General features: G+C 43.0%; 1 protein-coding gene across 13 annotated transcripts in view; it reads left to right on the top strand.

Moving 5' to 3' along the window:
* CIT (citron rho-interacting serine/threonine kinase) overlaps positions 1 to 22,980 on the top strand; it is a 154,492-nt gene that overhangs the window by 118,534 nt on the left and 12,978 nt on the right. For 5 of the 13 annotated variants that reach the window (XM_070516168.1, XM_070516166.1, XM_014862431.3 and 2 more), the window contains 16 exons: positions 231 to 366; positions 2,245 to 2,349; positions 7,419 to 7,559; positions 7,987 to 8,094; positions 9,693 to 9,855; positions 10,130 to 10,294; positions 12,911 to 13,048; positions 13,592 to 13,772; positions 14,445 to 14,536; positions 15,037 to 15,141; positions 15,383 to 15,552; positions 16,321 to 16,365; positions 16,808 to 16,888; positions 17,024 to 17,159; positions 18,787 to 18,926; positions 22,356 to 22,448. In XM_070516168.1, the coding sequence (XP_070372269.1) occupies positions 231 to 366; positions 2,245 to 2,349; positions 7,419 to 7,559; positions 7,987 to 8,094; positions 9,693 to 9,855; positions 10,130 to 10,294; positions 12,911 to 13,048; positions 13,592 to 13,772; positions 14,445 to 14,536; positions 15,037 to 15,141; positions 15,383 to 15,552; positions 16,321 to 16,365; positions 16,808 to 16,888; positions 17,024 to 17,159; positions 18,787 to 18,926; positions 22,356 to 22,448 (1,999 nt within the window). The remainder of the gene's footprint in view (positions 1 to 230; positions 367 to 2,244; positions 2,350 to 7,418; positions 7,560 to 7,986; positions 8,095 to 9,692; positions 9,856 to 10,129; positions 10,295 to 12,910; positions 13,049 to 13,591; positions 13,773 to 14,444; positions 14,537 to 15,036; positions 15,142 to 15,382; positions 15,553 to 16,320; positions 16,366 to 16,807; positions 16,889 to 17,023; positions 17,160 to 18,786; positions 18,927 to 22,355; positions 22,449 to 22,980) is intronic. The other 8 variants (XM_070516170.1, XM_070516167.1, XM_044775777.2 and 5 more) reach the window with 3 other exon arrangements.

Genomic DNA, 22,980 nt, shown 5'->3' with positions numbered 1-22,980 from the left:
CGAGAACGTTACCTATGAAGAATATTTTTACCCAAGGCCTAAAGTGGGTCAAATCATCACTCAGTAAGCGGTCAGGAAGCAGGACGTAACTTGGAAGTAGGAGTCAGGGTTGGGCATCTATCCAGCCTGCAGCCAGTTTGGTTGCTTATCAGGATTAGAGATGGGCCAGCTTCCTTTCTCTGGGTCAGAGATGGTGGGGCTTATGAAATGGGCCTGTGTTTTTCCATCAGGGCAAGAGCTGATCAGCGCATCACTGAGTCCCGCCAGGTGGTGGAGCTGGCAGTGAAGGAACACAAGGCCGAGATTCTCGCTCTGCAGCAGGCTCTCAAAGAACAGAAGCTGAAAGCTGAGAGCCTCTCTGACAAGGTCAGTGCCCATCCTTTCTGCCTTTCTGGAAAACATTTTCATTTCCATCTTTTGGAAGGCATGCTTGATACAAATTCAAATGCAATCCATGGTCAACGTATTTCATAAACATACGTTTACTCAGTCCAGTAGAGTCACATGGTTATGCTTTACTGTGGGACGTCCTTGGTAGATAATAGTGTGAGTTGGTGTGGTGGGTACTGGGGTCTCACACTCGGTCAATGGCTTCTTAACATCCACCTCTCTGGGCCCCTGAAGTCCGAATTTTGATCTGCGTGCACAACTCTCGTTTTCTGGCACTTGATTTCTAGAAGGATTTATGGATTTAATGTTGAGTATCCTTGGGAAGTGCTTGGTGGCAAGGATTAATGCTAATTCCATTGCTACCGTAATAGGCAGCTCAGCCTCCCTGTGTTCCAAGTCCAGGGACATGATAGGGTCTGACGACAATGCTAGTCCTCAGTATTTCACACTGGAAATACGTGTGTTCTGTCCATGTAGCACTCCATATTATATTTACCAGGTGATGGACCACTGTTTCGGAGATTTAATCTAATAGTCTTGAAAGAGATTTAGAATAAGTGCTTCAATGTTATGGAAAACAAAAGTGAAGATTAGAGAAATTTTATGTATATACGTAGCCTCGCACATATGCTCTTTTTCACACACAAACACACACGTAGAGTAATAATCTGAGTTTTGTATAACTCTGTTATTTCCTGATTATAAGAGTAATTATTTGGGGTCATTCTGGTGCTATGGAAACCACAGAAAAGTAAAGGAAAAAGTGACTGGTAATCCGTCACTACTGTTATATTGGTGAATTTATTTGTAGTTTTTTCTTTGCATAATATGTTTATGTGTACACACACACACAACACACATAAATATTTGTATAAATTTAGGTTCTTACTATATAAACAGCTTTATGTATTTTTTTTAAAAACATCATATAACTAGGGGCTTTTCCTGAGTTATTGAATATTTTTTGAAGATGTAGTTCTAAAAACATCAATTGCACGGAAGTACCTATTTTAATCATTCCACTTGTGTTGGAAACTTGAGCTTCTTCCAATTTTTTGCCATTATAAATAACAGTGTGATGAACATAAGTCTTTATAGACATCTGATTATTTTCTTACCAGAGTATCATAGAAATAAAATGATTGAATTCAAGGCTAGAACTTGCCACTCAGGAACGTTCCTGACTTCCTTGATACTGGCTTGCTATTTTTTTTTTTTCATGAGGAAAATAAATATATTATTTGGAGATAAATAAACCCTTTTGTGTTCAACTTGAAGAATATTTTTTTCTATTTGACTGTTCTTAAAGTATTCTCTAGTCAAGTTTCACCCCTCCTTTAAGACTCTAGACATTCTCATACCATCTTTTCTTGATGACTGGTCATTCAAGATCAGTTTTTCTTCTCCATATCTAAATTATCATGTGACAAAGCAGTCATTTTTTGTGTGTATGTCTAGTTATGGGCCAGCCTCTGCTTGTGACTGCATGTAGGTTCCTTGAGAGAGCTCATCCATCCTTTCATCCCAAAAACCCCTGATAGAATCCTGTGCAAGGAGCAGGCATTCAGCATGATTCTTTAATTAAATCCAGCCAAAGCAATCATCCTCTTCAAACTTGTCACAGCTGTTTATATGACTCACCCCTTAGCAATAATTCCTACCTCATGGAATAACTTACATAAGGACTGTCTATGACATGGACTTTTGTGGTAAATTTTTAAAAAACAATATTTATATTCTGACCGTTAGAACTTGATTATTCTTCACATGTGAAGGTTTGTGGATATTTCCAAAAGTTATTAGCATCTGACATTCCTAAATGTGGTATCATGGCCAATTTTTCCAAATGTCCAGCTCAACGACCTGGAGAAGAAACACGCCATGCTGGAAATGAACGCCCGAAGTTTACAACAGAAACTGGAGACCGAAAGAGAGCTCAAACAAAGGCTTCTGGAAGAGGTGAGTGAACGCACCTGCTAAATAGAGCCAGCTGGAATTTCGAAAGTGAAAATTTACGTTCAGGTAGTCAGATCCAAATTAGACGTTCAAATTTTGAAATTAGAATTTTCGAGGAAGAGTAAAGTGGTCACTTGATACTTTCTCGAAGGTATTTAACACATTAAAGAATGTGTCATGAAGACCGGAGGATCCCTGTCGTTTGTGTCCTCCCATATGGTGCTTAATAGAGTGAGAAGCACATAGTGAGTATGTGCCAAATGGAAGTTTATTAAATAGACGGGTGAATGAATATTAAGTTAAATTTTTCTTTAGAGTTAACATCCAAAGTATATTAAGTTTCAGGCTGATAGCACATCCATGCAAATTAGCTTTGTGCACAGGGCAGAGACTTGATCAGATTATGCTGACTACCAAATTTCATGAAGACGTTGAACATTCAGTTAATTCAGTTAAAAAAAAATTATGCCCTGCTTTTGAGACATAAAATGAAAAGCTCAAATGGATCTCCTAAACCCGTCCCTTATATTATTTCCTGTACCTTTTAACAGAATTCTGAAAATCTCCATTTAAATTGATGACTACTTCCCGCTCCCAACCAAAGCCCTGTATGTTGAATCACTGATGATTCTGCTTTGTTCATTAGAATTGACCAACCAGGACAAACACACTTTATAAAGATATTTAATGAGAAGCTGGACTCCAGGAGTGTTCTCTTGGAGGGAGCCTGACAGTTCAGTTAACCAGATTACTTATTCTGGTTAACTGAGGGTTTACTGTATGATACCCATAACTCCCGAGGAACTCTGCTAGTAGAAATAATATTGCCATGTTATTAAGTTTGAAAAGTCTGGTGAAAATTTTACAGGTGAGTATGAAATGTTTTATGAAATGATACTTTAAAAAATAGGAGTGGGAGTTTGGGAAAGTTCTGGAGATGGATGGTAGTGATGGTTGCGCACCAGTGTGAATGTACTTAGTGCCCCTGAACTGTACACTTAAAAATGGTTAAAATGGTAAGTGTTATGTTATATATATTTTACCACAATAAAAAATTTTAAAAATCAAATTAATTATATGTATACATGGATGGGAAGTTCACCAAAGGCAGCCCTAAGATCACTGTAATACAAATTTAAAAATCTACCTGGTGGTCAACGAGAGAATTATGGTCTTTGATGTGGAATGAATAGACAGCGTTCCCACTTTGGGCACTTGTTGGAAACAGAAAGAACAGAAATAATCAGTGATCTCGCCTGTCCTGTTCTCCTTCCGAGGAAGGAGAGTGGGCCCTGGCAGCTCCATGCTTCGGCCCAAGGTTACGTGCTGAGTCGGTGACAATGCTCGGCATAGAATGCTGGCTTCAGTCCCCTCGTTCTCACTTCTGCACTTCGTGAGAACATTTCCAGTTTCTCAGTCTGTACCTCACAGATAGATTTTTGAGCACAGACATCTGGCTGACATTGAGTTTGAGGCAGATTTTGCTGACGGTTGAAACCATTATGAAACAAAGAATGATCTTTATTGTCCAAAATATGGCTAGGATGCTTGGTTGTGGTGTGCACTTTATAAGCATGTGACCAAGGGCTTCACTCAGATATCCTCTTCATTAGGGACAGAGACTTGAAAATGAGTTCGGAATCAGAGTCTCAGGGTTAGAAAGAATTTTTTTATGTCATCTAGTCCAAATTCCCAGCACTTTTGCCACTGTTCCCTTTATCCCTGCCCCTAACAGACTTTACTAATGGCTCTTTCATCCAAATCTTTCCTCGTGAGCCTGAGATGGCCTCAGAAGCTTTTGGATATGGCACTTTATAGCCACTATCGGTCCACTGGAAGTAACACCAGAGCTGAAAGTCCATTTGCTAATCCTGGTCAAATTAATCTTTTGTCCAAGGTAGAGAATCCCTTCCCCAGCACTCCTCATAGGCGAGCCTTGTTGAACCTCCACCTCAGTACTTACAGTGACTCTCACATTCCAACCCATTTTTCAACAACTCATTCTTAGGAAGTCCTGTTTTATTTTGAACTGAAGCCTGAGAAGAATAATAACAACTAACATTTAATTAGCACTTAATGTGTGCAAAGTGCCTTTCTGAGTACCTTACATGAATTAACTCATACAGTCCTTGTGATGATTCCATAACTAATTTTATTTTATTTTATTTTATTTTTAAGATTTTATTTTTCCTTGTTCTCCCCAAAGCCCCCCGGTACATAGTTGTGTATTTTTTTAGTTGTGGGTCCTTCCAGTTGTGGCATGTGGGATGCCACCTCAGCGTGGCTTGATGAGCGATGCCATGTCGCTGCCCAGGATTTGAACTGGTGAAACCCTGGGCCGCTGAAGTGGAGTGCATGAACTTAACCACTAGGCCACGGGGCCGACCTCAATAACTACTTTTATTATCTCCGTGACAGTTGATTAGATATCTTACCTACTCTCCCACTCCAAATCATCTTCTCTTTTCTAAATGAAATATTTCAAGTTCCTCCAAGTTTGGCATGTTCTTTTCTGGTAGATTTATCTTTCCAGAGAGAGTTTCTAGAGGGCCACGTGGTCTGAACAGCATGGAATACAGTGGGATATCTCCATCTCCATTCTGGGCTCTGGAAACCTCTGCCAATGACCCAGGCTCTTTGGGTAGCTTTATCCCACTATTGATACCCGTTGACCTGTCAAGTCACCACCTACCCTTCTACAAGTGTTTGTTTTTTTAACATCTTTGTGTTCTGTATTTATTCAGTTGATGTTGGAGAAAATACCATCCCACTGAACTTTCTCTTGTTGGTTTTGATCCATCTTTCTAGCCACCAGGGTTGTTTGATGCTCTCGTTCTGTCATCTAGCTCCTTCATGCTTCCTCCCAGTCTCCTGTCACCCTTGTAAAATTGTTGGACAGGTCTAAGCGCGTAGCTAAAGCCCTCCTTTCAGTCTGACACTGACCCATGAATCATCTCCCTTTGCCTCTCTCTGGGAAGCAGGTCAATGGTTTTGAAAAACATTTCACTGAGCACAAATGTCACTCTTAGCTGGTTTTTTTTGTTTTTTTTTTTTAAAGATTTTATTTTTTCCTTTTTCTCCCCGAAGCCCCCAGTACATAGTTGTATGTTCTTCGTTGTGGGTCTTTCTAGTTGTGGTATGTGGGACGCTGCCTCAGCGTGGCTTGATGAGTAGTGCCATGTCCGCGCCCAGGATTCGAACCGATGAAACACTGGGCCGCCTGCAGCAGAGCGCGCGAACTTAACCACTCAGCCACAGAGCCAGCCCCTTAGCTGTTTTTTTATTATAGTAAATAAGCAGCCTATTTCTTGGAAAGCTAATGGACAGTTGATGTATTTATTCTAGAAAAATATTTTGGGCCTGGCTGTCACCAAACAGATTCTTGTGCCCAGCACTTGTTTCTCTGCCTCCTGCCTAGCAATTAATGTGTCCTAAAATAGTGGGAAGAAACCAAAGAGGGTAATTTGTGGAAGAAATCACTTGTGCTGCAGGGGACTGATAGCTCCTTTTAAAGGTTATCTTAGCTGTTTTCCTTTTCTTTTTTTCCTGTATTTTAGGGGGTTCTGTGGTTTGATTCAGAAATTCCAGGTTGGCACATGGGCTGGGTGGTCTCTGGTTAGTAACAGTATCTCTTGCTTTATGGAGGATTGATAGGGGAGAGGCTGGTGGAGTAGGTTGGGATGGGAAAGGCAGATAAGAACGTGAGAGGAGAGTAGCTGACCTGGTTGGAGGGAAGAAGGAAGGACAATGGAGATGGCACTAAAATTCATTGAGCACCGACTGTGTGCTGGGCACTGTGTGTAGGATGTCACTAGTGAGGGCAGGTATTATATCCTTTTTCAGAGGAAGAACCTGATGCCCCTAGAGGCAGTGTAAGCATCCCATGGTCATGTGGCTGATATGTGTTAAAGTCAGGATTTCAACCAGGGTTTCTAACGTTTCAAAGTCCAGGCTTATTCCACTACCCTGCAGTATGCCCCAAGCAGTCAGCGCCCTCTGAAGAGGAAGGGCGGGTGAAGGGTAGAAAAGGAAAGAAAAATGAAACATAGATAGAGGGAAGTGAAGTAAGATGGAGAGGGTCAACACGAGGTCATCAGTTGCTCTCAGCTTGCTGGGGCCGGGAGCACTGAGCTTTGCCATGGCCTGTCGGAAAACTCCGGTGGTGATGTTTAGTGCTCTTCAGTAGCTCCCGGTCCTTAAGTCTGCAGAGGATCTAGCCCACCAGGGAAGAGAGGATTTGGGCCACTGCTAGCGTGGTTAAGACTGTAAACCAGGGGTTGGGTGAAATCAAGCAGTGTTTTGTCAGGATCTCTGCTCTCTCCTGCTTTGTAGACACAGAAGCATTTTAGGAAAGAGAGCCATAAAAGCAGTCTCTTTATAACCTGCCCTATTTTCTGGTTGACTTCCATTATAAAAATTGGGGGAAGATTTCCAGCACAAAACTGTTTCCAGTATACTAAATTTAATTTTTTTTCCTGGGTTTTACCAACACTCATACTGAATCTGGGATCTTCCGTTTCTTTCCTCCCCACGCTGTAAAAATATGTCCTACGATTGTGGCTATTTGCGTGCTTTTTGGGGTCCCTCACCCTGACGAGGAACTCTTTCAGTTAGAGATGACGTGATTCCCCTTGTGTATTCCACACTGTCCGTGCAAAGTGATTCTGCATAGTAACAGCTGAGATCTTAAAAACAAAAAATAAGGACAAATTGGAACTTAGTTGTCATGGCAGTAACTCTCACTGCCTTAGATATTAACTCAGATGGCTCAGACTCTTAAGGACCAAAATTAACTGTCAGCTCTGACCGGAAGGAAGACCCACAAGACTGGACTTCCTGTTACAGTGGACATCCTGTGACTTGCTGGCCATCTGAGATTTCTGTGCAAATTCTTTTTAACCATGCATGCATCGTTTTGGAATAAGGAGACAATTGGCAATTCTGGAATGAGATGGTTTCAAAAGCCGAACTTTTGGTGCCGTGCCTGAAATTAGTTTGGTAATTGCAACAGTGGGGGAACAAGATGTATTGTGTGTGGTACTGAGCCTTTCTCCGGCCTTTCTCCCCACTAGCAAGCCAAATTACAGCAGCAGATGGACCTGCAGAAGAATCATATTTTCCGGCTGACTCAAGGGCTGCAAGAAGCTCTAGATCGAGCTGATCTGCTGAAGACAGAAAGGAGTGATCTGGAATATCAGCTGGAAAACATTCAGGTGAGAATCGGCCGAGGGAACTTCCTTAAAAATTGTCTGCAGAGGCGAAGCATGATGGCTCAAAGTCATCTGGGGAAACCGTCAGTGTCTTTGTGTTGTGCACTGTTGTGTATTTTCTCCAATATTTCATTACAAAAATTTGCAAACATTCAGAGAAGTTGGAAAACTGCTCTAATGATCACTCCCTAGATTCCAATATTAATCATTTGCTGGTTTTACTTTTTCACATATCTATCCATCCATCATCCCTCTTTGTGTTTTGGCACTAGGATGAGGACTAAGTAATCAAGTATTGACCCAGTGCATTGGCGTTGAATTTTCCTATGCTGGCATCCTAATGACTTTCTTTTTTATTTTCTTAAAGTACTAAATTTAAAAGTATCCTTCTTTCTGGGTCTGAGGTTATTCTTGTTTTCCTGAATTTTAGGTTCTGTATTCTCATGAAAAGGTGAAAATGGAAGGCACTATTTCTCAACAAACCAAACTCATTGATTTTCTGCAAGCCAAAATGGACCAACCTGCTAAAAAGAAAAAGGTGGGTCAAAGTGTTGGAAAAGTGGCGAGTTGACAGTTTGGCTTGATCCTCTGTTTCAGTGTACACCACGGTTGATAGAGCATCTTAGGAACATTGAAGAGAACAAAATGCACAAAATGTTTTATTTTGGGTTGAAAAATAGGTTTTGAGATAATCAGAATAGCTGTTAAAGAGACGGTATCATTATAAAGTCTGTAACAAGCTACTTTCTGTCCATGGCCTTTAAAATTGTGGTGCCTGTCTCTGTTAAGGGAGTGATTTTTTTCCCTAAGCAGCTGGGGCGGGGGTGGTATGCAGAGAGAAAGGTTTGTACATAGGTCGGGGCACAGGACTCCAGAGGGAGTAGCAGGTCACATGTGTGGGACTCTAGAGAGAGAAGGATTCTCAGGTCATCTGTGTGGGACTCTAGAAAAGGTTAGAACTTGTCTGGTCCAGTCCTTTTGGTTGGCTCACAAAGAGACTGGGACCCAGATTGTCGAAATGCCCGTCTAAAGTGCCTGATTGGATAGCTGTACCTTCCATGGAGTTCTGCTCCATCCCTTTAAAATTGTAACAGACAACATATTAAAAACTATGGCCAAAAACCCCGAAAAACCTATGGAGAGGGTTATACGTATCTATCCGTGTGCATGGGGAGATTTTTAGTAAGGCCAAAACATGCTTCCCTAAACCGCTGAAGCCCGCCTCCTAGGTTTGGCCAAGTGTTCTCCATTCATAAGGGCCTCTAAGGAGCTCGCGTTTCCTTCTAAAGGCATTTGTACCCCAGAGTCGCAGAGGCAGCAGTTTTGCAGGAAAGGCCTGCTATGCCTTTGGAGGAATACTGAGGAGTGGACTGAGGTGGGCCCTCGGTCCCAGTGGATCCTGATGCTGTCTCTACTGTAAGGAGATGAGAGCAGCCTGCTACTCAGGGTGGCTGCAGGGGAAGGATTTTCTTGTGTGTCATGTGCCTGTCTGTGCTTGTAATGCCTATGAGATTTAATCTTTTTTGTTTTAGCAGTGGACTGTTATCTGATTATGTCACTTGATGTAGTTAGGGTGTTGCCATTTCTTTTTTCATTGTTAATTTTTTTTCAGTTGCATTCTTCTATGTTTTTCTTTTTTCTTCACGTACAGTACATGTTCCATTTGCATTTTTTTGAGTAAGCCCCTCGTTTTGACGTCCTTTTAGTATTCAATTTTTTTGCTTCCTTTTTTAAAAGCACTCATCTCTGTGTCTTGTAACTAAGCATCATGAGACAAATTCAAGGCAAGAGTGATTTCTGAACCACCTCTCCTGACTCCATCCTCCACTTCCATTTTTTGAGGGTAAAGACTCAGGAAATGGCTCTCCTTGGAAATGCTAAAGGAAGAGGTGGTGGCAATTCAAGCAGCTTTAAGCCTCTTGGTGAAAACTCTGCACCCCTCTTTTTTCCAGCCGGCTGGAATGGGCTGTGGCTCAGTCTCCCCCTTTCCCCCTTCGCATGCCATTTTTACTAAATCTGCTTACAGTGAGTATGCTCCCGGCTTTCGTGGTTTGCTCCTCCCGAGTCAGAGCTCCTTTAGCTAGCTTAAAGTGCCAGTTTCCAGGAGTTAGGAGATATCTCTGTTTCCATTGCTAGGGTTTATTTAGTCGACGGAAAGAGGACCCTGCTTTGCCCACACAGGTTCCTCTGCAGTACAATGAGCTGAAGGTGGCCCTGGAGAAGGAGAAAGCTCGCTGTGCAGAGCTGGAGGAAGCCCTTCAGAAGACCCGCATTGAGCTCCGGTCCGCCCGGGAGGAAGGTAGGGGCGCTCACTACGCAAAGTGCTGTGGAAAGGCGGAGGACCGATCTCAAGGAGATTGGCCCTAGTTCAGCATCTGTGTTTATGGCCCATACGCCTTCAGTCCAGACAGCCCAAGTCCGAAAAGTTCTCGGCATCCTTGGTGTTGCCGATATGGCACAAAATGTGTCCTTTTGGTCTGGGGTCCATGAAAGACAGCCCAGGGGCAGTCCGCTTGGTTGGGTCCTCCTGGTGACCCAGCTAACCAAAAGACGTTGGACTGGTCTCTCTCCAGCTGCCCACCGGAAAGCCACAGACCACCCGCACCCATCTACGCCAGCCACTGCGAGGCAGCAGATCGCCATGTCTGCCATCGTGCGGTCACCCGAGCACCAGCCCAGTGCCATGAGCCTGCTCGCCCCGCCTTCCAGCCGCAGAAAGGAGTCTTCAACTCCAGAGGGTACGTTCTCAAGGGGCCACTGGAGTTTTGTTGAAATTTTTTACAATGCAGACGTGTGATAAAAATGACAAGTAATAAAACTAGGCGATAGTGAGTAAGAAGTAGGTCTTCTCTCCACCCCCATCCCAGTTCCCTTACTCAGAGCCAACCATTATGTTCTTCAGGCACTAGTTCATGTATGTAACCACGTATTGTTCATGTATCTTATGTGTGTATATTCAAAGAGTATGAGAAAATGAGCGTATTTTTCTCAGCCCTTTTTTCTTTTGTAATTATCATAGCACACTGTGTTATACTCTGCAAAACACCTTTCTTCTTTTAGTTAAAACATTATCTTAGAGGGTTTCTTATTAACACATATGGATCAACGTCAACCTTTTAAAGGGCTGCATAATATTCCATGGTGCGGGTGTATGATTCATGTGTTAAACAGACCCTTGTTGATGAGCATTTAGGTTATTTCCAATTCCTTGTTCCCACAGACACCCTGTAGTGAACATCCTGTACTTCTGTGGGCATTATGGCTATAGGATAAGTTCATGGGAAATGAATTGTTGGGTTAAAGATTACATGCATTTTGAGTATTGGTAGTTTGTGACAATTTATATTCCTACCAACCGTGTGAGTTTTCTTTGTGGTCTCAAAAGTACTCTATCTACCTAGAGATGGAAAGGACCTGAAAAAAAGGGCCAGGGAAGGTGGTTTGGAAAGTCTTAGGGAACGTGGAGTAGAGCTGTGGCTCAGCATCATGGTGTCAAACCTCTTTAGTTGTAAATCTTGATGGCATTTTATTGTTGTTTTTTCTTCAATGAGGATGTCATCTTGTTTCCTATGTTTACACAACACTTTGAATCAAAGAGCTGTACTCTTAAAGTCATCAAAGTGGTGATGGTAACACGGAGGCCCTGGTGTCCACCGACAAAGCTGCACAGAGCAGCTACCTGAGTCGTTCCTAATACTCCAAGCTCCTGCTTTGGGTGTGTTGCATATTCACAGTTTCAAAGTGCATACGTGTTATTTATTCCTCGCAACTGTCTGATAAAGGAAGGGGGACGATATTATATGGAGAACTCAATTTGGATTCAGAAATTGGGATCCTGAGCTTTTCTCTCTGTTTGAAGCTGCCTTTAACTAGTTCCAGATCACTGTTGAGAGGGGGGCCCATTAAATGGAAAAAAAAAATCAATCTTGTTAATTTTAACAGCCTGGAATATAAATGTAAGAATCAGTTCTTTGAGGCTTAAAAGTTGGGTTTTTAACAAAAGGAGGTTTTTCATGAAAGAACTGGACATGAAGGGAGAATTCTTCAGTAAGTTTATAGATTTAATAATTAGAAATTCTATTCATAATAGTGATTTTTAAACTGAACTCTGAAAAGCTCTAGATATATGATTTCATCTGGAAGACAAAGCTTCTATGCCTAAAATATTTACAAACATTTGACTTAAAAGCATATGTTTCTTTATGCCCACAAACATCTATGCTCTCATATAGCCAATCTCCTACCAGTAATATGTTCTTTAAAAAACTGTCATTCCTAATAACTGGATAATGGAGATTTTAAGTTAATTCATGTAAATCTAGATGCATCTGTTAGTGTTAAAATAGTTTCACAATCTGTAACTAACCTGCTCTAATGGTTTTTTAACAGCCTATTGAGATAAATTGACATACCATACAATTCACTCATTTGGAAGGCTCACAAGGTTGTGCCACCATCACATTCTAATTTTTGAACATTTTTGGCCCCACTTTTCCCCCCTAACAAAAACTGTATATCTGTTAGCAGTCACTTCCCACTTTTCCCTCCACCCAACCTCTGGAAACCACTAATTCACTATCTCTGTGGATTTGCCATTCTGGTTGTTTCATATATCGTACCGTATGTGGCCTTTTGTGTCTGGCTGCTTTCACTGAGCATCATGTTTTTGATATGCATCCCTGTCACAGCATGTATCAATACTTCATTTTTTTATGGCTGAATAATATTCTATGGTATGGATAGCTCATCGTGTTTATGTTAATCCATTGATGGACGTTTGGGTTGTTTCCATCTTTTGGCTATCATAAATAATGCTGCTAAAAATATTTGTGTACCAATTTTAGTGGTTACATATGTTTCCAATTCTATTGGGTATATACCTAGGAGTAGAATTGCTGGGTCATTTGGTAGTCCTATGTTTAACTTTATGAGGGACTTCCAAAGTGACTGCACCATTTTATATTCCCACCAGCAATGTATGAGAATTCCGGTTTCTCCACGTCCCCACCAACACTTACTGTCCACATTTTTGATTCTAGATGACCTAGTGAGCACAAACTGGTATCTCATTGTGGTTTTGATTTGCATTTCCCTAATGACTCATGATGTTGAGCATCTTTTCATGTACTCGGCCGTTTATCTTCTTTGGAGAGATTTCTATTCAAATCCTTTGTCCATCTTTTAATTGAGTTGTCTTTTTATTATTGCATTGTAAGAGTTCTTTATAGATTCTGTAAGTTCCTTGTCAGAGAGATGATTTGCAAATGTTTATCTCATTCTGTGGGTTATCTTTTCACCTTCTGGATGGTGTCGTTTATAGCACTCTAATGATTTTTTAAAAAATTTTCCTCCAGAATTCAGTCGGCGTCTTAAGGAGCGCATGCACCACAATATTCCTCACCGATTTAATGTAGGACTGAACATGCGAGCCACAAAGTGCGCTGTGTGTCTGGATACTGTGCACTTTGGACGCCAGGCATCCAAATGTCTCGGTAAGAGCAGCAGCTGTGCTTGGCGGCAGCACCTGTGCGTCTCCACCTAAAAAAATCTATCTCGTGGAGGTGGTTTTTTTTGTTCTTTTTAAATTCCTCATCATATAGTGCATTCATTTTCAAGCTTTTAGTTTTGGTGGGAGGACGCCCTTTTTCCCCTGAAAGAGGAGTGAGTTTGTAAATGTTTTCAGCTCCTGTCTCCAACCCCCTGTGTGAAATACCTTCGGCTTTGTTAATTTCCAGCCTCTCTTCATCAGGCTGGTCTCTCCCTACCTTTAGGCTGTGTGCTGGCTCCGAGTGAAATGTGCAAATATGTCCTTTACGCCTTTTTTTGTGGCAGCCTGGGAGAAGCCAGGAAAATTGGGTCCAGGGAGCTTGGCTCTCGTTTCCTCTCTCTAGAGGGGCCCGGCTCCTGGGAAAGCTTAGGGATTACCTGGATGATGGGGTGAGAGTGACGGCCCGGCAGGGGGTTGGCTGGCAGAGGAAGGGAATGGTCCAGGATCCGCCAAGCGTGTTTTCAGGTGGTTCATTGCTCCTCCCTAGAATGTCAGGTGATGTGTCATCCCAAGTGCTCCACGTGCTTGCCAGCCACTTGTGGCCTGCCAGCTGAATATGCCACGCACTTCACTGAGGCCTTCTGCCGTGACAAAATGAACTCCCCGGGTCTGCAGACCAAGGAGCCCAGCAGCAGCTTGCACCTGGAAGGGTGGATGAAGGTTCCCAGGTACTGTTGCAGCGTGGCTTGCCCTGGGGCGGGTGCTGGTGAATGGTGGCAGAATGTCACCCCAAAATATGCCACTTTGCATTAAAAATTATTTTGAGCTAAAGGCACTTGAAAAACAGCAGGTGCAAGAAGGACACTCTGACCTCCCCCTTTCTCTTCTTGAAAGTAGGAGATAAAACTCTCAGCTAAAAGCTGCTCTCTCTATACCAAGAGGAAAGAAACATTCTTATCGCCAGAGACAGGAGTCAAGACCGGCCGAGAGAAATCTGTGCCAACAGACCTTGTTAAAGAAACTCTTATCTTCCTTGGGCCCTCTTGGACATTTTAGTCACTTTTTCACAACTGCTGCTCTTTGTTCAACGTGGTACACAAACACCCGAGCCTGTCGGCTCCTTGGGTCTTTATTTTCTTTGGAGACTCCCATGTCCATGTAAAATAAAATTTGTGTGCTTTTCTCCTGTTCATCTCCCTTAGATCAGTTGAATTCCTAGGCCAGCCCCAGAACCTAGAAGAGTGGAAGGCAGTTTTTCCTCCCTCCCCTGGCACTTGCATTCCTGATGTTTCCTAGGGAAGTGTCTTTTCTAGAGAAGATTCCCTGCCCTGCCCACCCCTTCCTCCCGCCTGATTCTTCTGAGTTCAAACATTTCTTCCTTCCCATCTCTGTTTTCCCAGGAATAACAAACGAGGACAGCAAGGCTGGGACAGGAAGTACATCGTCCTGGAGGGATCCAAAGTCCTCATTTATGACAACGAAGCCAGAGAAGGTAAATTAATGATTCAGGGGGAATTTCATTGCACGTGGTTGACCCAGGTCTCCCAGTGTCGGCGTGAAGGCTTTGTTTTTTGGACTGCGTTGCGAGCCTTCTACGATTTTCCATTTTTGAAAACTAAAACCCAAATGACTTGGCTAAAGGTTATTGGTACGATACTCACGTCTATAGGTCTCCCCTCTGAAGAACCTGCAGGGTGCTGCCCTGAAGATTCTACCTGCTAATACACCTTCAGAGAACTTCTGCCTCAGTCAACTAGCCCATAAATCCGCATCGTCATCAGAAAGTTGACTGTGCTACTCATCTGACACACTTTATTTTTTTTATCTTCCCTCTCCACCTTCTCTGCACACCTTTTCCCTCCTCCTTTGTTCTCGTGCGCCTCTTTCCATGTATACTGTCTCTCTCTCGCCCCCTTTCTCTCTTCCTCTCTTCTCCCCTTTTCTTGGTCCTGTTCTTTTGTTTTTCTTTCTGCGCTTCCTCTTTGCACCAAGCTGGACAGAGGCCGGTGGAAGAATTTGAGCTGTGCCTTCCCGATGGGGATGTATCTATTCATGGCGCCGTCGGTGCTTCTGAACTTGCAAATACAGCCAAAGCAGGTGAGGAGAAGCGGGAGAGCCCCACTCTGCAGGTGGGCGGGGCTTGACAAATCAGCAAGGGCGGGAGGGGCCACAGGGGTGACTGGCCTGCAAAGGAGGCCCAACCTCCTCAGCTCCTCCATCTTAGCAGTAACTAGGACTCATGTGGCTTGGCACTCTCTCTGCTATCTCAGGGCCATCCCTCCCAGTGGGAGCTGGGGGAACCCAAACCCAACCCTGTGCTCTCTGTCGAATCTCCTAGATGTCCCATACATCCTGAAGATGGAATCTCACCCTCATACCACCTGCTGGCCCGGGAGAACCCTCTACTTGCTAGCTCCCAGCTTCCCCGACAAACAGCGCTGGGTCACCGCCTTAGAATCAGTTGTCGCAGGTGGGAGAGTGTCTAGGGAAAAAGCAGAAGCTGATGCTGTGAGTATGAAAACGGGCAGAGGAGCTCATCTTTGTAAAGGGGGCTGACTTGGTGGGACTCCCATGGGCTGCCGTGATTTTCCTCAGGCTCCCTCTCTGAGGGCTGATGGCTGGAGACTGTCATGATTGGGACTTTTGTGGTGATAGAGATACAGGCTCTGAGGTGACTTGTCTGGCATCACAGGTCCTCCCCTCAGAGCCCTTTAGAATGGGGGAGTCAGCACCAGTAGCCAACTCTTGGGGTGTGACAGATCTTGATTATGGCAACACAGCAGCAAATGTACTTATAAGGAAATCCTCTCTTGTTTACTCTGTTGAGTTTATTTGGTTTGAAGGCTTGAGTTACAAGCATTTTGGCCACAAAGCAGCACAAAAGGCTGCCGACAGCCATGTCTACTTCAGAAAGGCTTTTCATAACCTTCTCAATTGCTTCCACACGATGTGCTGTTCCGTAGGCAGGTTTGAAATCCTACTCATCCTTAAGATGTTAGAAACGTGGGTGCCTTGATTGGCATCACCCCTCCTAGAACGTTCCAAGATACAAACAGCACTCATCGCTCCTTGGCGTTTCCTCCACCAAAGACGAAACAGCTCTTTTCAGACACTTAGCTCCTAATCAACACTTTAAGTGTTCGCACTCAGAAAATCCTGAACCGTGGGCCTTCCTGAGAGGAGCTCTGCTCACTGGGTAGACTTGTTTTGATGACCTGTTTCGTTGTTACCCGTGTGAGCCTGTTACTGAAATCCATATTTGTATGTGTACAATAGGGCTGCGACTGTATTTTCTCCGAGCTTCTGCCTGCTTGGGTTCAGGTAAAGAGATTCACAGGCTGGTGGTTGTGCTGACACCGTGCTTTGCACTTTTGCTGCAGCCTGGAGGGACAGGAGCCTTCCACGTGGCTTATTAACTCTTTGCAGGTGACATCTCTTTAGCTTCAGCTTATTTCCTACCACAGAACGGCTCTCTACGTCTACGACGCTCATTTCTTCCTGAGTCCAAGCCGTGTTATAACTCTGATGCTAATTAACACCCACCCCCGAGTTACCAATAACATTCACGTCTTGCCTTTTGAGCTCAAATCAAAAGATGGGGCGAGCCAAGAGCAGATGTGTGTTTCTGAGTGTTTTTAGGAGTGACTTGTCTTTCTTCCTGGCATTAAACTTCTCTCGGTTCTTGCTTGTGTCTCTCTGGATGGGTTTGCCATGGACAGTTCAATCTTACCATGTCCTCTTTTTTTCTTTCACATATGCAAAGAAATTGCTTGGAAACTCCCTGCTGAAACTGGAAGGTGATGACCGTCTGGACATGAACTGCACACTGCCCTTCAGCGACCAGGTTAGGGTTGGCTGGTGTCTGGCTAGCGCCACAAGCAGTCAAGAAAGGGCTGTGTCGGCTTCGCAGCTTATTTTTGGGGGTTGTTATGGTGATGTGGTTCTGCTTACATTCCGTTGGGGACTTCTGCCCTTGCAGGTGGTGTTGGTGGGCACCGAGGAAGGGCTCTATGCACTGAATGTCTTGAAAAACTCCCTCACGCATGTGCCAGGAATTGGAGCGGTCTTCCAAATTTACATCATCAAGGACCTGGAGAAGCTACTCATGATAGCAGGTGGGAGGCCAAAGACACAGCACTTTCTGTTCACTTTCAAGGGAAAGTATTTGAAAGCCAAATATCATGCTTGTGAAACACAAAGGCAGGCCCTCCTGGTGGCAAGTTGGAGCAGAAGCTTTCCTCGGTGTCCCTGCTGGTGCCCGAGCTGATGGCTCTCTGCTCAGACTCAGTTCCCTTGGTGTCCAGTGTAGTGCAGGCTGACACCCCAAAGAACATCTCACCATCACGCCAAGTCAAGAGTAGTGAGCCTCAGAGACTCATAAACGTCAGACCCTTTGTCTTCATCACCTCGATACCTCCGTGAGCCGTGACCTCTGAGAGCTTGCCTGGTCTGTTCCTGTGTTGTCTCTTATTTCTGTGACGTCTCAGAAACTCTTCGTCTAAAGTCACCACTGTTAACATTTTGCCACATTTTTTCTCTTTCTCTTCCTATATACACACAGACATTAACTTTTTTGAACTATTCGAGAGTCATTTGTAGCTACAACCCCAAGTTCTGAAGCATATCACTTAAGAACAGGACATTCTCTCATATAACCATGGCAAAAATTTTTTTGTCTCTTTATTGGTGGTACTAGTTTTTTTTTTAAAGGAAAAACAATAATTTATTGGCTCAGTGTTTGAAACCTCCACAGTTAGGTCTTGTTTCAGACACAGCCGGATGCATCCAGGGGCTGAAATGGTATGGTCAGGAACTGGCTTTTCATGGTCTCTCAGCTCTTTTCTTCAGCTTCTTGCTTTGATGGTTTGTTTCTTTCTTTCTTCTTGCTTTCCTTCTTTATTCTTTAGAGCGGTTTTAGGTTCACGGTAAAATTAAGCAGAAAGTGCAGAGTTTCCATATACCCTCTGCCCCCACACATGCACAGCCTTCCCACTCTCTCCATCCCCCACCAAAGTGGGACATTTGTTACAATTGATGAACCTACATTGACACGTCATCATCACCCAAAGTCCACAGTTAACATGAGGGTTCGCTCTTGGTGTTGTCCGTTCTGTGGATTTGGACCAATAGGTAATGGCATGTATCCACCTTTATAGCATCACACGGAATAGTTTCACATGGCAGTTTTTGAATTCAGAGAATTTAACCCTTGCTGTGATACAATATTCTGATGTACTGCCCATAGTCAGGTTTACCTGTGGCTCCAGTAATGTCCTTCAGAGTATTTTTTCCTGATTCACGATCCAGTCCAGGATCGTGCATTGCATTTAGGCCTGTCTCGTTAGTCTCCTTTCATCTGGAATGAATCTTCAGCCTTTCTTTTGTCTTCCGTGACATCCACATGTTGGAATAGTCCAAGGCTTTTGTTTTATAAGATGGCCCCTTGTTGCCTAACACATTCTGTCTTTACTTTGGTGGGGAGCATGTTTGACAGTACAGTTCACGTTCTCTGATGTTACCTCTGCAGAATTTTTTTCCTTCCATACTCTTGACTAAGACGGCAAATGTTTTCATTTTAGATCCAAAAGTTGGACCTAAACTGTATTTACAGGAATCTATGGGAAACTCAGTCCATCTGCGTGGCCTTGCTGGCTTTTATTTGTGACTAGAGCTAGAACTGCCGTCCGGTGTGTTTGCTTCCCGGCCTCCCACTGACTGAGAAGCTGTTCCTTTTCCTCTCAGGGGAAGAGCGGGCCCTGTGTCTTGTTGACGTGAAGAAGGTGAAGCAGTCTCTGGCACAGTCGCACCTTCCCGCCCAGCCCGACATCTCGCCCAACATCTTCGAAGCTGTCAAAGGCTGCCACTTGTTCGCTGCTGGCAAGGTAAGCTCTCCTCGGGGCTCAGCTGGCGGAATGTTCTTGACATCAGCACTGCCCCTCTTTCTATAGGGCTTATTAATTTGGCCTTGGAAATTGTATGACCTCAAACTGGGTTAAATTTCTCTGGCTTCCTTTAGGCACATGAAATAATTTGTGCAGCCATGAAACTTGCACAGGCTTTGAATCTAAAGGAAGTGTCAGAGAGAAAAATCAGAATAAAATTAACAAAACTAAAAGGATGATCCAGAGTTAGAAAAAAAGAAAGTGTGTGTGTTTGTGTGAGTGATGGAGCCTTTTTACAAAATTTTATTTTATTGAGGTCACATTGGTTTATAACATTATATAAATTTCAGGTGTACATCATTATATTTCCACTTCTGTATAGACTACATCATGTTCATCACCAAAAGTCTAGTTTCCATCCATCAGCATACACACGCCCCTTTCCCCCTTTTGCCTTCCCTCCACTTCTTCTGCCTGGTAATCACCAGTCGTTCTCCATATCTATGTGTGTGTTTGTTTTTTTATCTACCACATATGAGTAAAATCATACAGTATTTGTCTTTCTCCGTCTGACTTATTTCACTTAGTAATACCCTCAAGGTCCATCCATGATGTTGCAAATGGGATGATTTTGTCTTTTTTTATGGCTGAGTAGTATTCCACTGTATCTATACCACATCTTCTTTATCTATTCATCTGTTGATGGGCATGTAGGTGCTTCCGAGTCTTGGCTGTTGTGAATAATGCTGCACTGAACATAGGAGTGTATATCTTTTTGAATTAGCATTTTCATGTTCTTTGGACAAACACCCAGAAGTGGAATAGCTAGATCATATGGTATTTCTATTTTGAATTTTTTGCCATATCTCCCTATTTTTTCCATAGTCACTGCCCCAGTTTGCATTCTCACCAGCATATGAGGGTTCCCTTTTCTCCACATCCTCTTGATGGAACCTTTTTCTTTTAAAAAAAATATAGCATTGAACCCCATGTCTAAACTGGATGAAAGGATGTTATATTACTAAAAATTTGCAAATTCTAATTTATGACATTTATATAACATAAAGTCTTTTCATGAGAACTCAAGTGAATTCTTTGGTAGTTAATTGCACATGGAAATTTGGCACATAAATATATTTGCTTGCCTGCTTTTTTTTTTTGTTAAATGTATATATAAGCTACCTGAAGCAATCATCTGGAGAGTCTTTTTTTTCTTTTTTCTTTCTTTTTTTTTTTTTAGGAAGATTGGCCTGGAGCTAACATCTGTTACCAATCTTCTTTTTTTTTCCTCCCCAAAGCCCCAGTACATAGTTGTATGTCCTTGTTGCAAGTCATTCTAGTTCCTCCATGTGGGACGCCGCCTCAGCATGGCTTAATGAGCAGTGTGTGGATCTGTGCCCAGGATCTGAACTGGCGAACGCTCGGCCGCCAAAGCAGAGTGCATGAACTTAACCACTTGGCCACAGGGCCGGCCTCAAGCTTGCCTGCTTCTTTAAAAAGCTTTTTTTTTTTCATTAAAAAAGTTGAGTACTTACGGGTGTATACACACATACATATGTGACTTCAGTGAAATCTGAATCAAGCCTTTGTAGAACCTCTGAGGCGGCTGGAGTTCTGCTCTTGAAAGCCATTGCCTTTCCCTTCTCAGAAGACTGGGCATTTGCTCATTTGGTCACTCAGTGAACATTCAATGAGCACAGTCCTTGTAATTGCCTGAGCCTTGTACTTGACCATTCTGAGGGATGGAGGACTGGTAGGGGAGAGGTGTGGTCAGCCACAGGAGTCTCTGTATGGGGGACTTGGCCTTGGCCTGCGTTCTTTGAGGTCTTATGGTTTTAGGATCCTCTGGCCATTTGGGGGATTCTTTTCCTAGTTACTTAGGTGAGTGTTGGGATTAACTGTGGCAAATGATAAGAAGGGAACAGAATACAAAGTCAGAGAATTACTGTCCTAGAAAGGTGTTAATTTGAAAAGGTTTCTTGGAGGAGGTGAATCTTGAAGGGGCTGATAGAAGGTCCTTGCCAGAGGGAACTGGGAATTCCAGACAGGGACCGAGTAACATGAAACTCTGTACCCTTGTCAATTTTAACGACTTTTTTTCTTTTTAAAGAAAAAATTTCTTGTTTTTCTTTTTTCTACCTTTGGTTCTTTATTGTATTCTCTTATGGTAGTTACCTTTTTTATCGCTAATATTACCTGTGCCATATCTCTTATTTGTCTTAATTTCATCAGAGGTATTCTCATTTCATTAATCTTTACCAAGGAGTGGCTCTGAGCTTTACTGATTCTATTATAGTATTTTATTTGTCATTAATTTTTTCATTCACTCTTATCTTTGTTTTTCCTTACTTCAGTTTTCTCTGGCTTTCTTCTATTATTCTTTTTCTTATTTCTTGTTTAGCTAATTAATTTTCAGGTCTTTTTTTAAATACAAGGATTTTAGGGCTATACATTTTCCTCTAACTACAAGTTTAGCTGCACCTTGTAAATTTTTATCATTCCACATATTTCTAAATTTCTTATGATTTCTCCTGTGAATGACGAGCTACTTAGAAATGTGCATTTTATTTCCAAAAATGTTTTTAAAAATTATAAATTAATTTCATTATAATGTTTGAAACACTCAAAAAATGTATAGAATATATATGTAAATTATAAAATTATCACACCTAATAGTGTTGTAAACATCCACAGACTCACTACTGAACCCAAGAAATAGAACATTACCAACCATTTCCATTTTCCTGTTTTTCTTTCCTATCTTATCCCAGCTTATCCCCCTCAACCTCATCTCTGCTGACCTTTATATCAGGACTGATTTGAGCTGCTTTTCGCAATTAGTGAAATGACAAAGATCCAGTTGTGGAGGTGAAGTGAGGGATTCAGCTGTTCTAGAAAATGAGAATTTTAACATAGAACTTTACATATACAGATCTTAACTAAGAACTTTTTTGTTTGGACCAAAATCTTTAACTTCTTATAGCAATTTCCACTGCCTTTCCCCTCCCTGGGGGCAAGATGGTCAAAAGAGTCTGTCTCCAGCAAAAGGCACATACACACAAAATGTGTGTGGGGTCAGGTGGACTTCCTGAGGCCTTCTCCGGATCTCTGTTAAATCAGTGTTTCTCTTCCAGGAGTGATTCTGCCTCCCAGGAAACATTGGGCCATGTCTGGAGGCATTTTTGGCTGTCACAACTGGCAGTTTTACTGTTGGCATCTAATGGGAGAGCTTGGGGTTGCTGCTAAACATCTTACAATGCACAGAACAGCCCCTCACCACAGGGAATTATCCGGCCCAAAGTGTCCATAATGCCAAGGTTGAGAGACCCTGCTCTAAATTGATGTGTTATTCCCAGTTTTGCTACGGAGCCAGGATACACACTGGTGATGCTCTTTCTTTTTCTTTCTTTTTCCCTGATTGCTTTTCAGATTGAGAACGGGCTCTGCATCTGTGCAGCCATGCCCAGCAAAGTTGTCATTCTCCGCTACAATGAAAACCTCAGCAAGTACTGCATTCGGAAAGTAAGTCCCGGGCCTTGCCTGTCCTGCTCTCCCAGCCAGCTGGTGTGGAAAGCATGCTGTCTCAGGGAACAATGTAGTCCCTTCACCCTACAGCCCTGCGTGACCTCCTTAGAGAGAGACACCTTGCCTTCCTGGAGGAAGCTCCAGAGCCACTAGTAGCTGCACTTTCCCTCTCCTGTTTGTGGGCTGGCTGGAGAGGCAGTGAATTAAGCCTTTTGTTAAGGGAGAAAGGAATTTGGTGCTCGAGTAGACACTTCTTTTGAACCAGCAGAAAAAGGGAAGGAGTTCTTTCTGAGAACCTAGCCAGTCCCTGGTCGCACAGACCAGAATCTTTCTCAGATCCTAGAAATTTCTATTGATAACCTTTGGAAAAGCCAGTGCTAGCTGTGTTTTGATATGTAATTAGGGAGCTGGTCCTCTTGGGAGCAGAGTGAGCTGTGATGCTGACGGCAGTATGGACAAGGGACACGTTAGATCATTACATTTGCCTCACTCCTAGAGGAAGCTGTCTGTTGTCCCTTGACTAAGAATG

This window comes from Equus asinus, chromosome 8 (assembly GCF_041296235.1).
Source record: "Equus asinus isolate D_3611 breed Donkey chromosome 8, EquAss-T2T_v2, whole genome shotgun sequence".
NCBI classification, from domain to species: Eukaryota; Metazoa; Chordata; class Mammalia; order Perissodactyla; family Equidae; genus Equus; species Equus asinus.
Note: the sequence above shows the minus strand (reverse complement) of the source record. Positions and strands in the feature narration are given on the sequence as shown.